This window comes from Meira miltonrushii (genome assembly GCF_003144205.1).
Source record: "Meira miltonrushii strain MCA 3882 unplaced genomic scaffold FA14scaffold_1, whole genome shotgun sequence".
Classification (NCBI taxonomy): Eukaryota; Fungi; Basidiomycota; class Exobasidiomycetes; order Exobasidiales; family Brachybasidiaceae; genus Meira; species Meira miltonrushii.
Genome location: NW_020289943.1, coordinates 392179 through 408410, shown reverse-complemented (window position 1 = coordinate 408410; position 16232 = coordinate 392179). Strand labels below are relative to the sequence as shown.

The 16232-nt window shown below is 44.6% G+C and overlaps 5 protein-coding genes across 5 annotated transcripts; 1 reads left to right on the top strand and 4 right to left on the bottom strand.

Annotated features, from left to right (window-relative positions):
* Nucleotides 1-103: 103 nt before the first annotated feature.
* Nucleotides 104-3341, bottom strand: FA14DRAFT_175905 (linoleate diol synthase; the record flags this gene model as incomplete). The annotated part of the gene is made up of 2 exons (XM_025500623.1): nucleotides 104-3259; nucleotides 3324-3341. The coding sequence occupies 2 exons, from the start codon at nucleotides 3339-3341 to the stop codon at nucleotides 104-106; spliced, it is 3174 nt and encodes a 1057-aa protein (XP_025356894.1).
* Nucleotides 3342-4065: 724 nt separating this feature from the next.
* On the top strand, nucleotides 4066-5645 carry FA14DRAFT_186796 (glutamate dehydrogenase). The gene has a single exon (XM_025501535.1). It carries the CDS (start codon nucleotides 4175-4177, stop codon nucleotides 5552-5554), a length of 1380 nt encoding a protein of 459 aa, XP_025356893.1. The 5' UTR covers nucleotides 4066-4174; the 3' UTR covers nucleotides 5555-5645.
* A 1433-nt stretch (nucleotides 5646-7078) lies between these two features.
* On the bottom strand, nucleotides 7079-7765 carry FA14DRAFT_113927 (uncharacterized protein; the record flags this gene model as incomplete). Its single annotated transcript, XM_025496025.1, has 2 exons — nucleotides 7079-7567; nucleotides 7661-7765. Coding segments are annotated over 2 exons (594 nt in total), but the record flags the coding sequence as incomplete, so codon positions are not given.
* Nucleotides 7766-10055: 2290 nt separating this feature from the next.
* On the bottom strand, nucleotides 10056-14733 carry FA14DRAFT_159064 (uncharacterized protein). Its single transcript, XM_025498036.1, has one exon. It carries the CDS (start codon nucleotides 14390-14392, stop codon nucleotides 10169-10171), a length of 4224 nt encoding a protein of 1407 aa, XP_025356891.1. The 5' UTR covers nucleotides 14393-14733; the 3' UTR covers nucleotides 10056-10168.
* An 885-nt stretch (nucleotides 14734-15618) lies between these two features.
* Nucleotides 15619-16017, bottom strand: FA14DRAFT_175901 (uncharacterized protein; the record flags this gene model as incomplete). The annotated part of the gene is made up of 1 exon (XM_025500622.1): nucleotides 15619-16017. One exon carries the CDS (start codon nucleotides 16015-16017, stop codon nucleotides 15619-15621), a length of 399 nt encoding a protein of 132 aa, XP_025356890.1.
* Between the last annotated feature and the right edge of the window lie 215 nt (nucleotides 16018-16232).

The window sequence follows — 16232 nt, the reverse complement described above, 5'->3', positions numbered from 1 at the left end:
TTCTTAATTTGTAATCTAGCTTATATAGATGGTGTTAGATATCCATTAAAGTCGTGTGATACAAACTAGGTTCTGCTCAATAATTAGGGTGCATGTTCTTCTCTCACAAATCAAATTCTGCCACCAAAGATACCGGTCCTTGAACTTCCTTCGAGTGAGGGCCAATGTACTTGCGAAGTTGAACATCTCCAATCAAATCACTGACGCCAACCACTGTACCTGAAACGCCTTTTGCCGGGCGAATGTTAGGCAATTTGAAAATCTCTTTCAACATCGTCACAATGGCAGACAAAAGAACTGGTGATTGACTTGTAACGCCTTGCAAATCATCTTCCGTACGGTCCACAAAGGGTCCCAAACGAGTAGGATTAGGGAACGCATCAGGGTCCATATTCGCCAAAGAAGTCGCCAACAAGACTTTTTCACCCTTTTTGATCTTCACTGCATTCTCGCCATCACGAACGGTAGTATTCTCCGTCACTTTACGCACCACGCCCGCAGTAGCAGGACGCAAACGGATTCCTTCATTGATCAAGAAAATAAATTCCTTGCATGCAGCCTTATCTTCACGGTTTGCCAGCTCAATCAAGCGTTCCAACGTTTCTGCATAGTCGGGATTCATGAATAGGTCCAATAATAAGCCCGTTTGCGTTGTCAATTCCACAGTGGACGGAAGAATAATTGCAAGCAACCCCGCAACAGCCTGATGCATCGAGATGCAGTCAGAATGCAGACTTGCATAAACACGCTTGGCACTTGTGCTTAATTCGTACTGTGAACCTCGTGTAATCATATATGCGACAAAAGCACGAGCTCCACTGGTCGTCAAAAAGCGATGTTCCAAAATCTTGCGAACATGAACAGATTGCTTCACAGCTGCTTCACGTAAGCCAAAAGCATCTTCCGGTGTGTATACACCAGAAACAAATGCTGCCAAAGTCAACAAAGTGTTGTGCAAGTCATACACGGTCACAAGACCTTGAGGTGTTTCGTTTGTCTTGAGTGGAATGCCAACCTTACCAGCGATCCAATAGATTGGTACAACATTAATGATATCCTTGATCACGTCCAGTTGTTTCGTGGAAGAAGTTGCATCGACACCCAGCGAATACTCTTGAATCTTTTCGCGAGTAGTTTGGCTAAAGTACTGGATGACGTTAGCATCGAAGCCAGGCTCAAAGAATGCTTTTTGCGCAGCTGGCTCATGGAGCAACAAGCTGTTTCTGTGACCAATTTTGCCATCTTTGCCAGTCACAATGTCCAAATTCGTAGTGTCCACTGCAAAAGTGAGAGGATCGGCCAATGCCTTCTCGACTGCGAGGCGTGTTTTCAGCACATGCAAGTCATTAGAAGGCAATGGACGGCTAACGTCGTATCGTGACAAGGTGCCATTATCATGCAAGATCTTTTGAACTGCAACTGGGGTGTAGAACGGCAACAAAGAATATGTCGAATTGCCTGAGCCCCAAGCATTTGGAAGCCCACGGTAAAGAACATGGGCTAGATGACCACCATATGCACCTGGAGCGGCTTCTACCTGAGCCAAGCCCCAATTCGTCAACGTTGATGCATTGAGATCATACGTCAAGAAGCGATCACCACGAACGAGAGAGATTGCATCGGCTAAAATACCGCGTCCAATAGTATGTCCAGGCTGCAAGCCACTTCCCGGGACATGCGGTTTGGATTCTTCTGCCATTAAACCAGGGTACAGTTCGAGATTGTCAATGTGTCCGTAAAGTTTCTCGGCAGCCAGAGCAATTTTTGGATCTGGATTCCATTCAAGGAAAGAGTTGAATCTTTTCAAATACAGATATTCACGGAACTCGTTCATCGTACCGACTTGAAACAAGTTTCGAGCTTGCAAAATACCTGCAACTTCGATGGCTTTGAAAGAAGCAGGCGTTGAACGGGCGCCAAAGCTATGAGCAGTCTCGTCGATGCAGTCTTTGATCAATTCGCCCAATTGAGTATCATCAAAAGCTCCGTCATCACCACGCTTCAAATTGCTAAACGTACGAGCATTTGGGGATATGCTCTCGACTTCTTTTGTCAATGTGCCTGCCATTGTGTAGAACTGCTCCTGTGTGACTTGCTCAGGAGGCACACCAGGGCAGAATCGCTCAAATTGCTCGTTCATCCACTTTTCATCGCTTAATGGCAACACAGCATGCCAATGGTACAAGACGTTGAATTCGCACGAAACGCTATTGCCAACACCTCTTTCGATGCGTGATTTTTGAACATCGCGAATTTCCTTGCCAAGCTCAAGGTGCCAATCCGAGTTTGCACGAACGGTATCGAGAATTCCGCTTACGTAGTCCGTGAGAACAGATTTTGCAAAAAAGGCCACATTGATGTTGCGTGCCAACTGAAAGATGTCATTGTCTTGCCATTCACGTTCTTTGTCTGACGTCAAAGAGTCCCAAGGTTTGTATTTGCCGGTCTCATTGACTTCAAATAAACGTTGTGCCAAATAATTGTGATGACGAGAGAACATGATTGCCACTGCAATGATACCTGGCGACATCATCATGACACGGGCAGATGAGAATGTGTCTGGCCAAATTCGACCTTGCTCGTGAGTGCGGACTTTATCTTGCTCGTCTTGACTATCACCGTAAAGGACAGAAAGCTCCACATAACTTGATGTAGCGTTGACGTACTTGTTATTAGGATCAGATCGAAAGATTTCATGGATGACCATATTCGCAAAGCTGAAGAAGAAGCGATTGAGTCCAGAACTGTGAGGAGTGAATTCACGTCTGCGCAACAATTGTTCAAATACCAACTCAGGTGCAGGCATATAAGGACTTTTTGTATGCATAGGTGAGGTGGTGCGTGAATAAGGCTCACCAGCAGCACCCAATCTGGGTTGGAGAGGATTATTCTTGCTACCGTCAGCTGAATGGTAACGGTATTCAGGACCCAAGAATGCAACTGGAGGATGCGGTAAGTCTTTCCACAACAAGGTGATAAATTTATCGGCAACTTTTTGTTCTACCTCGCTATCTGCAGGTGCATGTTGCATGTAAGAGACCATATTTTCCAATAACAAGTTGCGATCGTTGAGCGGTTTGCCAGATGCCAAAGTCAAAAGCAATTTGACAAAAGATGAAATATCATCGATTCTCTTTGGAGTCAGAAAGAGATCGCGAAGGAGACTCAAAGTGCCAGAATCAATTTCTGGCTTGTCAAGACCATCACCATCATTAGCCGGAGGCTTGACTGCGATGGTAGTGATCAAGTCACGAATTGGCTAGAAAGATGGGAAGGAGAATTGGTCATCATGGCTAGCAATTTGATATAAAGGACCCACTCACTTTGCTTAATTGAGACATGATTTTGAAATGGGAGATGAGCGCAAAAAGAAGAATGTATGCGCATCTTTGAGAAGAGAAGAAGGTGTTGGCCAATCGATCGCTGCTGATTTCCAAGACTGTCCACGTGGCGAGCATAACGCCGAAGCATGACAACAGCATCACTGCGGAAGGTATACTACTGGAGACATTGATGAATGATATACCACTTTCAGAGTGGCTTTTGGATTGAGCACGTCATCTTGGCCGGAAAACGCTTTCCACCTGAGATAGCCAGCAGGGAGAGACGAGATGATATGTTACATTTCGCAACACATGTCTCCCGATCATGGATGAAGGGAGGCCGTGCCGCTGGGATCTCTTTGAGAGCGACTCCCGCACCCCTCCATGCTTATGTAAGTGGCCTTCTTTCCTCTGACAGCCGTCGTCGATGAAGAAAGATCTTTCTTGTGTGTTGGATCGAGCTTACTGGTAAAGTTTGACCGATACAGGTACAATGACGGAATTAAGTAAAGCCGCCAGCGCCAATGCCCGAGCGCGTGAGGTTGTGATGCATATTTTAGTGCGTCCAAAGATAAGAAGAAAGTTTTATATTCTGCACTGTTATCATGATTGAAGCCTGGATAGTGGAATTGTGCCTTGAGAAGAACGCGTAATGCAAAAAAAGATCTTCCTGCATTTCTTATCATATCAAACAAACACATACATACTCTGACTCGTTTCCCGATAAAATTTCAGATCGGCATAAGTCGGTTAAAGAATCAAGACTATCTGATGACAAATTTTATACATGCAAAATATTTTCATTACCATCCCGCACATCTTCCCTCCACCATCTCCTCTCGTCAGACACGATGTCCAACTTACCTAGTGAACCTGAATTCGAACAAGCTCTTCATGAAGTTGAGCAAACATTAGCTCCTTTCTTGGAAAAGAATCCAGAATACAAGAAAGCATTGGAAATCGTTCAAATTCCTGAACGTGTGATTCAATTCCGTGTTGTATGGGAAGATGATAACCATCAAGCACAAGTGAATCGTGCTTATCGTGTTCAATTCAACTCTGCTTTGGGTCCATACAAGGGAGGATTGCGTTTACACCCTACAGTCAATTTGAGCATTCTCAAATTTTTGGGTTTCGAACAAATCTTCAAAAATGCTTTGACCGGCTTGAACATGGGAGGCGGTAAAGGTGGTTCAGACTTTGACCCAAAAGGTAAATCACCCTCAGAAGTACGCAGATTCGTCAAAGCATTCGCAACCGAACTTTCTCGTCATATCGGCCCTGATACAGATGTTCCAGCAGGTGACGTTGGTTTCTCAACACGTGAAGGTGGTTTCTTGTTTGGCACATACAAACAAATCAAAAATGAATGGACCGGTATCATCACCGGAAAAGCTCTCGATTGGGGAGGCTCTCACGTTCGTCCAGAAGCGACCGGATACGGTTTGGTGTACTATGTTGAACATATGATCAAATATGCTGAGGGTGAATCATCCAAAGGATTTGAAGGAAAACGTGTCGTGATCAGTGGATCAGGTCAAGTTGCACAATTTGCCGCATTGAAAGTGATGGAATTGGGTGCTACCGTTTTGAGCTTGTCAGACAGTAAAGGTAGTTTGGTCGTCAAAGACGCATCAAAACCATACACCAAAGAAATGATCGAACAAGTATACAAGATCAAATACGATCGTAAAGAATTGAGCACTTTGGGTGATCAAAATGGTGCACTGGAATTCCATCCAAATGGCGCTCGTCCTTGGCAATTGGTTGACAAGTACGATGTAGCCCTTCCATGTGCAACACAAAACGAATTAGACGCAAAAGATGCCGAAGAAGCAGTAAAGAGAGGATGCAAATTTGTTGCTGAAGGCAGTAATATGGGCGTTGATGCTGGTGGAATTGACGTTTTCGAAAAATCAAGAATGGAAAAAGGTAAATCAGGCGGTTGTTGGTACGGCCCAGGAAAAGCAGCAAACGCAGGAGGTGTTGCAACTTCCGGCTTGGAAATGGCACAAAACAGTCAAAGATTACAATGGAAACCGGAAGAAGTTGATGCAAAATTACGCGAGATCATGAAAGATGCTTATGATCTTTGCTTTAACACAGGCAAAGAATTTCCTCCAAAAGGTGATCAAAAAGCACAAGAGCTCCCTTCTCTCGTTCAAGGTGCAAACATTTCCGGCTTCAAACGTGTTGCTGATGCAATGAAAGAACATGGTGATTGGTTCTGATTCGTTTTCGCTCTACTGGATAGTATACATGCATGTCTTTTTATAGATTTCATTCTGCAATTGCAATAGATATTGATTGATTAATAAAACAAAAACACAGCGACTCTACTGCCTTCTTCCATACTGCGATGGAGGTGGTGGTGGCATTCTAGACGGTTGATGAGAATGAGCAGGTGATTGTGAAGGTGGTGGTGGAGGTGGCAGACCAGCATGTCTTTGCATTGGAGGCGGCGGCGGACCATGTTCTCCACTTGAAAAAGGACGAGCGGATGCCATACTCTCAACAGGCGAACGGATTGGCGGCGTATTCCTTCCTCCTCCAGGACCGTTTTGAGATGATGGATGGAGATGGTGCTGTGGTTGAGGAGGTGGCGGATAACGTTGTTGAGGGAAATGTGTATAGTACGGAGAAGAGCTTGACTGTGGTGGTGGAGGTGGCAAGTTACGTTCTTGTTCTGCAGCACCATATCCTCCACCAGGAGGTAATCTCGGCGGAAGTCCGGCTGCCATCGATCTTGCCTGTTGTGGAGATGCATCTGGCGAAAGAGCAACATGCAAAGGTGGCAATCGATGTCTTGCATCAGTGCTGTATCCAGCAGATCCACTACTGCGTACATCACGACCTTCATAACGATGTGCATATCCATCCGATCCGCCACGTTCGCTGTGCTGAGCAGGTGGATACCCTGCTCCATACTCTGGCCTTCTAGGTGATGGAGGTTGTCCATGATGACCAGGCGGGGGAGGTGCATTTTGAGCTGCTGCCGCTCTTCGATGATGATAATTTTCTTGTTCGCGATAGTATGCCGCCTCTCTTTCACGTTCGTACATCTCTTGTTCACTTCTTGCCGGTGGTCCTGTCGCATATCGTCTTTCTGCAACGTCTCTAGGATCTGGATATCCTGCTTGTGCGCCATATGGCACTCTGTCATCAATCGGAGGAGGACCACCAGGTCTGCCTCCCGCATAATACCTCTCATCAGGCACATCCGAATGACGTGGACGAACAAGCGTTCTTCTGCCATACTGATCTTCTTCTACATATCCTTCTGCGCCATACGGTTGTTGGATCGGTGAAACGCGAGGATCATACGGCATCCTTGGCCCTCCTTCAGGTGGTGGATGTCCTGCAGAAGGACGACGTGGCATATAAGGTCTAAACCCTTCAGCATCCCGTCTTTCCATCTCAATATCCCTTGGTGGTGCTCCATGCATCATACCTGGTGGTGGTGGTGGACCTGCTTCATTCGCATACGTATAACCAGGATGAGCAGGCGGCGGTCTACGACCATCATTTACCGGATAGGGAGCCTGATGTCGAAGCTGTTCAGGAGGCGGTAAAGCACCAGAACCTCCATCACTTTTGATCCTCTTTGACATTCCTCTTTCACGATCTTCTGTAGCATTTCCATCCATTCCTACCGTACTTGGTCTTCGATTTGGGTACACATCCCCATCCGAATCTTCATCACTTCCACCCAATTCCTTCCGCTTTCCGCTGGCACGAGATCTACGTGCTCTCGGATTCTTTCGTACGCGAACCTTCAAACCTTGATCAGCAAAGGATCTGGATAGTTGTGTAGACTCTTCCATACCAGGGAATCTCTTTGCGGTGTACACATTGAACGGCTTTGAGTAAATCGACTTGCAATGGTGTACTTCATGACCGATTGTTTCAAACAAACACAACTTCAAACGATAACGACCTTCAACCCGAATACTCAAATCGGGAAAAACAAAGAATCCTTGCTCGCTTTGATCGATATCCTTCAAATGATACAAGCATGAAACGCAACTTCCGGTCGTATAACGTGTTTTTCCGTCGCTCAACAAATGCAACTCATCATCCGTTTCCGCATCAGCAAGCATGGCATACATGAAGTAATACGGATTCTCCAGATACCATGCTTTATCTTCCCATCCTTCTCCCCATTCCGTCTTGACGGCAACGCCTCTTCGTATGATGTTTTGCTTTGGAGGGAGATTAGATGGTTGTGCATTGACGATGTTGTTCTTTGCATCACGTAAAGGTTCAGTATTGGAACTTTCAGATGTCTTTCCATCCTCTTTGGTTGCACCTCCTTTTGGAAATTCATGCGTAATGACACGTAATTGAATGATGGGAGCCGGATCAATCGGTCTTCTATCAGCTTTTTCGCCTACACCACACATTCTTGAATGTTTTGGTTGTTCACGAATGTGTAAGATATATTCAATATTTTCACGATTTTCCGTTATTTGTTGAACGGCAGCATAGTGATATGCAGTAACACCTTCGCCTGGTTGTGTATCCGATGTTCCACTTGGCGTTACCGGCCTGCGTGAATGACCATCGTTTAAAACAGTTGAGGATGTTGACCTTTGACGTGCGTAAAATGGTCTACCCATCGGTTTATCTTGATCCACTGCAGAGGATGATGCTTCTTCGTTGGGCATACTATGATGATGCTGAACGTGAGAAGAAGGTTGGGACGCGTGTAGGCTTCCTTGACTTGCTGCTTTTGTGGTGGGTGATGGTATGCGAGATGAAGTATGCGGACTTACTGTCGTACTCTTTTTGTCTTTTTGTTACCCGTTCTCAATCGCGGATCCTATATGAGAAGGAGGAGTAATTATCGGCGGTTGAAGCGAGTTTTGCGTGGCTTGAGTGGGGGGAAGTGAATGTTTCCAAGACAGAAAAAGACTTGAGCCCTCTTTTTGACGGACCTCGAATGTGAATTGAAATTCAGCAAAAGAAAGTACGCTATCCTCAGCAGCAGGAACAGGTTAGTGCTATTGTGGTGTTTTCTTGCGTACACACTACTGATAAGATTTCTTCCACTTTCGAAGCGGTTATTTCGGAGAGAGGGCTGAGAACCGCTACGCCTTTGGTTTGAAGCCTGTCGTGTGTGTGTATATGTATATGCGGTACTAAATGAAAGGATGTCCGCAAAATAATTCAAACTCAAAGTCTTGGCGAATGGGCGAAAAGTGATGACTGGTAGGGTGAAAGACGGATAAAATAGAATATTGATCGTATCCGCAATTCAAACGCCAAGAAAACAATGATGGTGGATGTGATGGAAGGGAAATGGATGGATAACCTGGTTGGAAACGTTAAATGCGTACACAATACGCAATATTGTTCATTTGTAGTTTATAGTGGAAAGCTGTGCCGCTCTTTGGGAAAAGTGCTTCTCATGTACCGGACTTTTGTTACTTGCTTCTCTCTTTTATTCCGTAAAGATAGGAACACACACTCAATGTATGGTAGTATTAATGTACTTTACTCAAGAGGTCTGAGTCTCTGAGTGTACCCCTCGGCCAAAAGGGACTAAGAAGTGCCAACTGTTGTATATCCGATTTCTTTAATCAATTTAACTCATTATATGCTCACACGCACATACCCTCCGTGTGCGCGAAAGAGAGAGAAAATCTTCTAGTGTGTATGCACAGTAGTTCAATTCCAGTTTCACATCATATTTACCCACTTTATGCAAAGCACACAGCACAGCTCTCGTGCATTTCCCACTAACTCATTCTATGAATATGTGTGTAATAATTGCATATGCATTTCTTCGGTTGCGTTAAATCGGACATTGAATTTGAATTTAAAAAAAAGGGCAGACAAAGTTCGTTGCCGACGTATGGAAAACAGTTTAATGCAAGTAGTGTCTGACTGCTGCTTTCGGTCATTTTAAAAAACAATGTGGTTACAGAGTGCGGTGCTCATCATACATTGTGAAACATACATATATCATCATCATCATCCTGGATAAACTTGACAACAATCAAATCAGGACAAAGCCAATTAAGATCCCGCTCATTTCGGTGCCGTTTTTATGTGGGCTTATTACTTGGTACAACGCGGGCCGAACAATAAGCAAAATGTGCTAGACTTTCTTATCTTTTGCCTTATGAATAAAAACTAAGATCCCGATCAAATTAAGTTAATATTTTTATTTAGCATGAGTTTTCTGATGCACACAGGCACAAAGCGCATATAATGAATACCACTCCGCCTCCCCTTCTCCGATCAACGGATTTCAGACCCAGGATATTCGGGGTAGCAATTTGCATTCAAGGCCAGACCAATTTATGATCAATCCGATGATGACAACACTAGGGTATATTTTGATACGCAAACTTGAGCTCCTCTTTAATTCTGTCAACGGATTGTTTATTGCGTTCATATGCAATCACATCCATTAAGCAAAAAGCAGTCATCCTTGCATGAATTCATACAATTCTTGCCTGCGCAGACATAATGCAGCCACATCCCCCACGTCTTCTTTCACTTATGCGTACATACGTTGTGTGTGTGTGTGTGTGCATGCATTCCAAAATAGTGGGATGACAGCTCATTCAGCCTGAAAAATCGGATGCGAGAAAATTCACTCATTGCTGCTTTGCTTGCTTGCTTGCCTTCCCGACCTTGCACTTGCGCTGTGCAGTGCATGAAATGGTGGTAATCTGCATATTACCGCGCGCGTATAACAGTGGTTCCTCATGCCTATAAAGATACAATCAATAAATCAAAATTAAGGAATTAAAAAGGGAAAATAACATGAAAAACACAGGGTCCCTAATGACATGATGACGTACAGTATTGCAAGAAGAACCCTACACTTATATTTAATACGAATGATGTCCGCCTCCCGCATTATCAGAAGAATGATATCCATCTCCTCCTCCCCCGCTTGTCGTCCTTGCTGCGAGTTCAGAAAAGGGTGGTAAACTCGTCATACCATTATGCACGCTAGCTTGCTGTTGACCTTGTCGATTCGGATCCAATAACATGGCCATATTGGCAGGTTGACTTTGTCCTGCTGCTGCTGCTGCTGCTGCCGTTGGACTATACGGATAATTTGCATGATGAGCAGCTGTGAGCGGAAAAGATTTTTGATTGTATTGATTCACAGTAAACATCGGATTCACTTGAGAACTTCCACCATTTGCTCCATTTCCGGTCGAACTTCCATTCGTACCTCCTAAATTGACAAGCGTCGCATTGCTCGACGGGGTCGCATGTCGAAGTGAAGATCCATCTCGACTTGCTGCACTACCTCTACTCAACCCTCTTTGCGATTGTGACATTCGCCTTGTTGATCTTGGTCGCGGTCCAATAGTGGATGCAATATCCGTTTGCAAATTCTCCATCACATCCGATCCTGAATCATTTGCAATCGAAGCCAAAGAAGGTAAAGGATATCCATGCTGAGAAGAATGTGCAGAAGATGGTAAAGGCATGTTCGGATTCGAATGCGATGCTGTTCCAACCACGCCCGAAGAGTAAGGATGGAATCTTGGTGCTGCAGTATGATGCAAAGGTGATGCACTTCCTGCTCGATGGGCTGATCCGGTTCTGCTTCCATGACTTTGTCGGCTGAATGACGGTCGATTGCCCACTAAATGAATCGGTCCTGGACTCATACTTCCTTGTTTGTATCTGGTATTTGTGGCAGTAGATGTACTCGTCTCAGCTGCAGTCATATTTTCCATATTCAAAATCAATTGATTATCCAACGAACTGGCAACCGATCTCGTATCAACTGAACTTCGATCACCTCCGTTTGCCCCTCCTCCATATCTGGTCCTGCCAGAAGCTGCATCAATGATACTAGGAGCAGAATTTAGACTGGATGTTGTTTCAGGTCGATGATTCGAATGTGGATAAGCATTGATTGCATTTCGCATCGGTCCAGGATCACTGTCACGCGTATGATAAGATTGCATCGATTGCCTTCTTGGATCGTTCTCTGCCAAAATATCATCTTCCGCATCACGTGGTCGTACTCTTCCTCTTCCGGCATTATTCATACCGACAGGTGATGGACTGTACGAACCTGCACCCAATCTTCCTGACAAATTCGAATGATCAGAATTAGAAGTATGCGTATGACGTGGTTGTTTACCCCATGCCTTCTCGCTCAATGGTGTCTCGTACAAATGCACGGCCGGGTTGATGGGACCAGGGTATTGTGATAGTTGACCCACCAAATTAGTATTTTGATTAATGATCTGCGGATGTGTGCCATACTGCTGTTCGTACTGAAGTTGTTGCGATTGTAACGAAGGTCGACCAGGCCCAAGAGAATGCAAATACTGTTGCTGAGCCTGCTGTTGTTGCGCTTGTTGCTGCATATGCTGCGCTGCTTGTTGTGCTTGCAACGCTTTCGTCATATCATTATCTGCCAATTGCAACCATTCCACTTGATCACGCGCATTGGACGAAGCCAAGATTTGATTTCTCTTTTGCATAACCGCTCTTGCACGTTCTCTTGCCGCTTGTTCTTGTGCTGCTCGTTTTGCTTTTTCCGCTTCTCTTGCTGCTTTTTCTGCTTCTTTCTTTGCTTTCTTTGGATCGATTGGCTTTGTAGGTTGTTGTGCTTGTGCATGATCGGCAATGATCTGTTGTGCAGGCGTGATGGATGATGCACTTATGCTCGTAGGAATACTACTCGTCGTCTGATTACCTTGCCAAGATTGTTGATTCGTTGGCTGACCGGACGAATTTGTACTGCTTGAGAATGCGCTCTTGCCTGCTCCCCTCTCACCACCAGCACCACCTCCCAAAACGGAAGAAATGTGCAGACCCCAACCTTTTCCACCTTTCTTTTTGGTAGCATCTTTGGCTGAAGATAGAGTCTCATTGGATGTTTCCGATTGATCTCTTTGACCGACATATTCACCGCTACTGTGTGTTGATCCAGGATGAGGAGATACAAGACCATGCATCCTGTTGTGCTGTTGTGCTGCCGCTAAGGTAGGCGATTGACCATAAGACTCATACGATTGTGCCACTGCACCGTCATTCTGCCTTTCATGAGAAGAGAACGAATTAGACCCTTGTCGATCAACTCGTGTCACACTACTCAAGTTACTATTGCCCGGGTAGTGAGCAGGAGACATCATCGCAACATCCCCGTTATTGTTCTGAGTCGACCCAATAGCTGACAAACGACTATACGTTGAAGCAGATTCAGGAAAGGCCGGGTATTGGGAAACACTTGAATTTCTCTGATTCACCATCAAAGCTGCAATCTCATCTCCACGATCAGAAGATCCATGAATCAACGGAGATGCAGAGTCCATCGCGATATCACCATCAGATTGTTGTTGTTGTGGTGCACGTATAGGCTGCAACTTTTGTTGATGATTAGCCGCAACAGGTTGCGGTCCTGCACCAAAGGGAATCTTTTGCATTTGAGAAACGGTAGAATGAGATGGTGGGATCGCCCGACGTATACTGGCTGCATCCACATTTGCCAAAGACGAAATGCTAGCGAGCGATTGAAGATTTGCTTTGGGCATTTGTCGCATCATAGAAGCTTGTTGTTCTGGCGTAGTGGCAGCCACCATTGCCTTTGCTTGAGGTGGTTGCAAACGAGGTGCCAGAGTGGTAAAGTAATAATGATTCAACAGATCATCCGTTGTCATCCGAGCTCGAGGATCATACCTCAACAAATCCTGTATGCAATCAATCAAGGAAGGTGGAACCTTGGAACTAAACAATGTCGTAAATGTAACAGGCTTCACTATCGGAAACTCAAATCCTACTGCCCTTGCCATCTTGATCCCTCTTTGCCATTCACCGCCTCCTTTCTTCCGTCCTCGATCGTCATTACCATAATCGTGCAAAGGATCACCAATCACATCACATATCTGCAATACTTGGTCCACCTCGCTCTGTCCAGGAAACAGCGGTTTGAGGTTGACAATTTCTGCCAAAATTGTACCCAAAGCCCACAAATCGACTGGATTGGAATAATCTCTTGATCTCAACAAGACTTCTGGCGCCCGATACCATCTCGTGGACACATATTCCGTATAAGGCGGCTTGCTCAACGTTTCACGAGCCAAACCGAAATCGGCCAACTTGACAATCACCAAGACATCCTTTTCAGGAGGCGTTCCAGGCATAGCCAAAGGCGAAGCGGTAGGATAATCCGCCAAACCTGTCGTTGTAATAAGAAGATTTTCTGGCTTCATATCTCTATGGAAATAACCATGCTGATGAATGTGATGCAGACCTTTGACAATCTGTTGGAATATCGAAGCTACCAAACCGCCTGCCAGTGGCCTTCCTTTGCGAGATTTTGTCAATTGATACAGATTTCCTTCCATACACTCAAAGACAAAGTGCAGCTCCTTTGAGCCAGGCATCAAAAAGGCATCATAAAGTGGAATGATGTTCGGATGATGCGGTATTGCCAGTAGCGATTTGAGTTCTTTCAATTTCATACATTCGTTCCAATTCGGAAATGGCTTTTTCATCTTTTTAATCGCAACCAATCGTTTTCCAACATATTCCGGTCGTGTTGTTGGATGTTGCATTGGACTTAACATCGTTCCACTTGGCAAAGGACTTTTCCAATCTGCCAAACAAACCGTTCCAAAAGATCCGTCACCCACATCGCGTATCACAGTGAAATCTCTTGGTCCTTCTCTCATCAGAGAGGCAGCCGTTGTTGGCATTTCCGTTTGTGAAGGTGATAGAGTGGATCCATTGTTTTGTATTGTTGGAGAATTGGCTTTTGGTGGTTGCTTATGATAATCGGATGGAAGACGTGATGAGCTGGCATGTTGTTGGTTGTCATACCCCGAAAGGCCACCGATCCCATTCTCTACAGGAATCGATCCTCTTCCAGCAATCGTACTTGTATATTGATTTCGATGGTTTGATGGACCTGCATCGCCGTTTGCTATCGCAGCATTCATTGCAGATCCTTTTACAGCTCTTGCTGCTGCGGCTGCCGCTACTGCAACTGCTGCAGATGATGCTGTAGAAGCGTTTGCGTTTGTGTGAGAAGATGGTAATAGATCTGAAGGGATTGATCTTGCTTCTAGAACTTGCATGCTAAAAGCTCAAACGAGGAGCTGAAGAAGAAGAAGAAGATCGAATCCCTTGCGATCCACGGGATAAAGAGGATGTGTTGTTTAGGAAAGCCTCTCTGTTTTTTGTTAATCGATATATTGATTCGTGAATGTCGTGAAAAGCATTATCGTTTGGTTTTACGTTCGATGTAGAGCGAGTTGTTGTTGGATGATTTGTGTTGTGTGTTTGAATGTACAAATGGATGATTCCTAATGTTATGCTGACCTCAACGTGTCAATTATCACCAATCGACGATTAGATTGCAATGATGATCAGGATTGCAAACGTGAATGCGGCGGACAATGACACTGCAATGTGTGTGTGTGTATATGTGTATTGCGAGATCAGGCAATGCTAGCGTGTCTCTATGTGTGTGTGTGTGCACGGAAAAGTGTGTGCGTACAAGAGAGAGCAATGCAGTGTAGTCGCGCGTAACAATAATTTTTTATCAGAGGAATAAAAATAAAAAAAAGTACGAGTAGTGATGGATTCTTACAAAAAAAGGGTGCCAACTGTATCTCTAGTAAAAGACAGATAAAGTGTGTGTGTGTTGTAAGAACAAAGTTGAGCGTGTCTATTTTAGCGTAAAATACACCCGTACATAATACATACACTTATTAAACAGTTCAAGGAAGTCCGGCATGCAAGCCGCCTTTTTTGTGGGTGACCGAACTGAGCCTCTTTAGGTCGCGCTTAAATAAGGAGCCGATTATGTGTTTGCATTTTTTATTTTTAATACGTGCCCCCTTCTTCGGAACAAAAAAAAAAAAACACTGCTCTCGCACCCAAAAGAGCTTTAAATTCAGCCACTTTTTCTACGCTTTAGCGAAAATGCTATATGCCGGGACTTATGACGACGCGTCTGTTATCGGGAGATCATTCTCAAGGAAATAAGGAGGTTTAATGACATTAAAATCACCCTAGGGTCATCTAAAGAAACTTCTTAATGATGATCACGGTATATTTATAACCCTTGAGAATTCATTTCAACGATCGTGTGAAAAGAGCGATGTGAAAAGCATCTATTTTCCTTAAAATGATCTCCGAATTCTTTCCGCCACGGAAAGATTTAGTGCGGCTTGGCAAATGTACCATAGGTGCTTCAAATATGATTTCATAAAGGGAAAGACTGATTTTAACAAAAGTCCTACTTTAACACTTGCGAACACTAGATTCCACATGAACAAATCTGTCTCTATAAATTCGATCATTTGCCCCCTTTCTTAGGTGAACTTGAGCCGGCGCCTATCATCTTACTGGGATCAAAATAAACTGCATCACTCTTTTTTGGATTTTGCATATGTTCTGGCATTTTATAGCCATCTGGTAATTTTGTTCCTTGTCTCAACGGTGGTGGCTCATGTGCAGATGCAGGATCGAAATGACCAGGTTTGGGAACATGGGCCGGCGGAGTTTTTGTACCGCCTCCAAAAAGTTTCTTTATTTTGTTTATGACACGTTTGACCAGTACGACATCCGATTCAGAAGATTCCCTTTTGATGAGATCGGAATGCTCGATTGAAGTAGGAAAAGATTGAGCTTGATCTTGCAAAAGCAGCAAAAATACTACTACAAAACTTAAACAAAGGAAATACGACCAGCGCATCTTGATGTTGAAGAAAAGAGAAAAAAAAAAGATGCTCACATAAATGTCCCTCTTACATACGCAACCTTCAATCTGCTATTGTCATGAATTGCTGCTTGGCGCTGGCGTACGCAAAGTCGCCCCCTCTTCTCAGCCACAAATAAGATACACGATCGCCAAGACACGCAAGCCCCTTCAAGTCGCCTCACGGCTGTAGACCTTTCCATCACGACCAA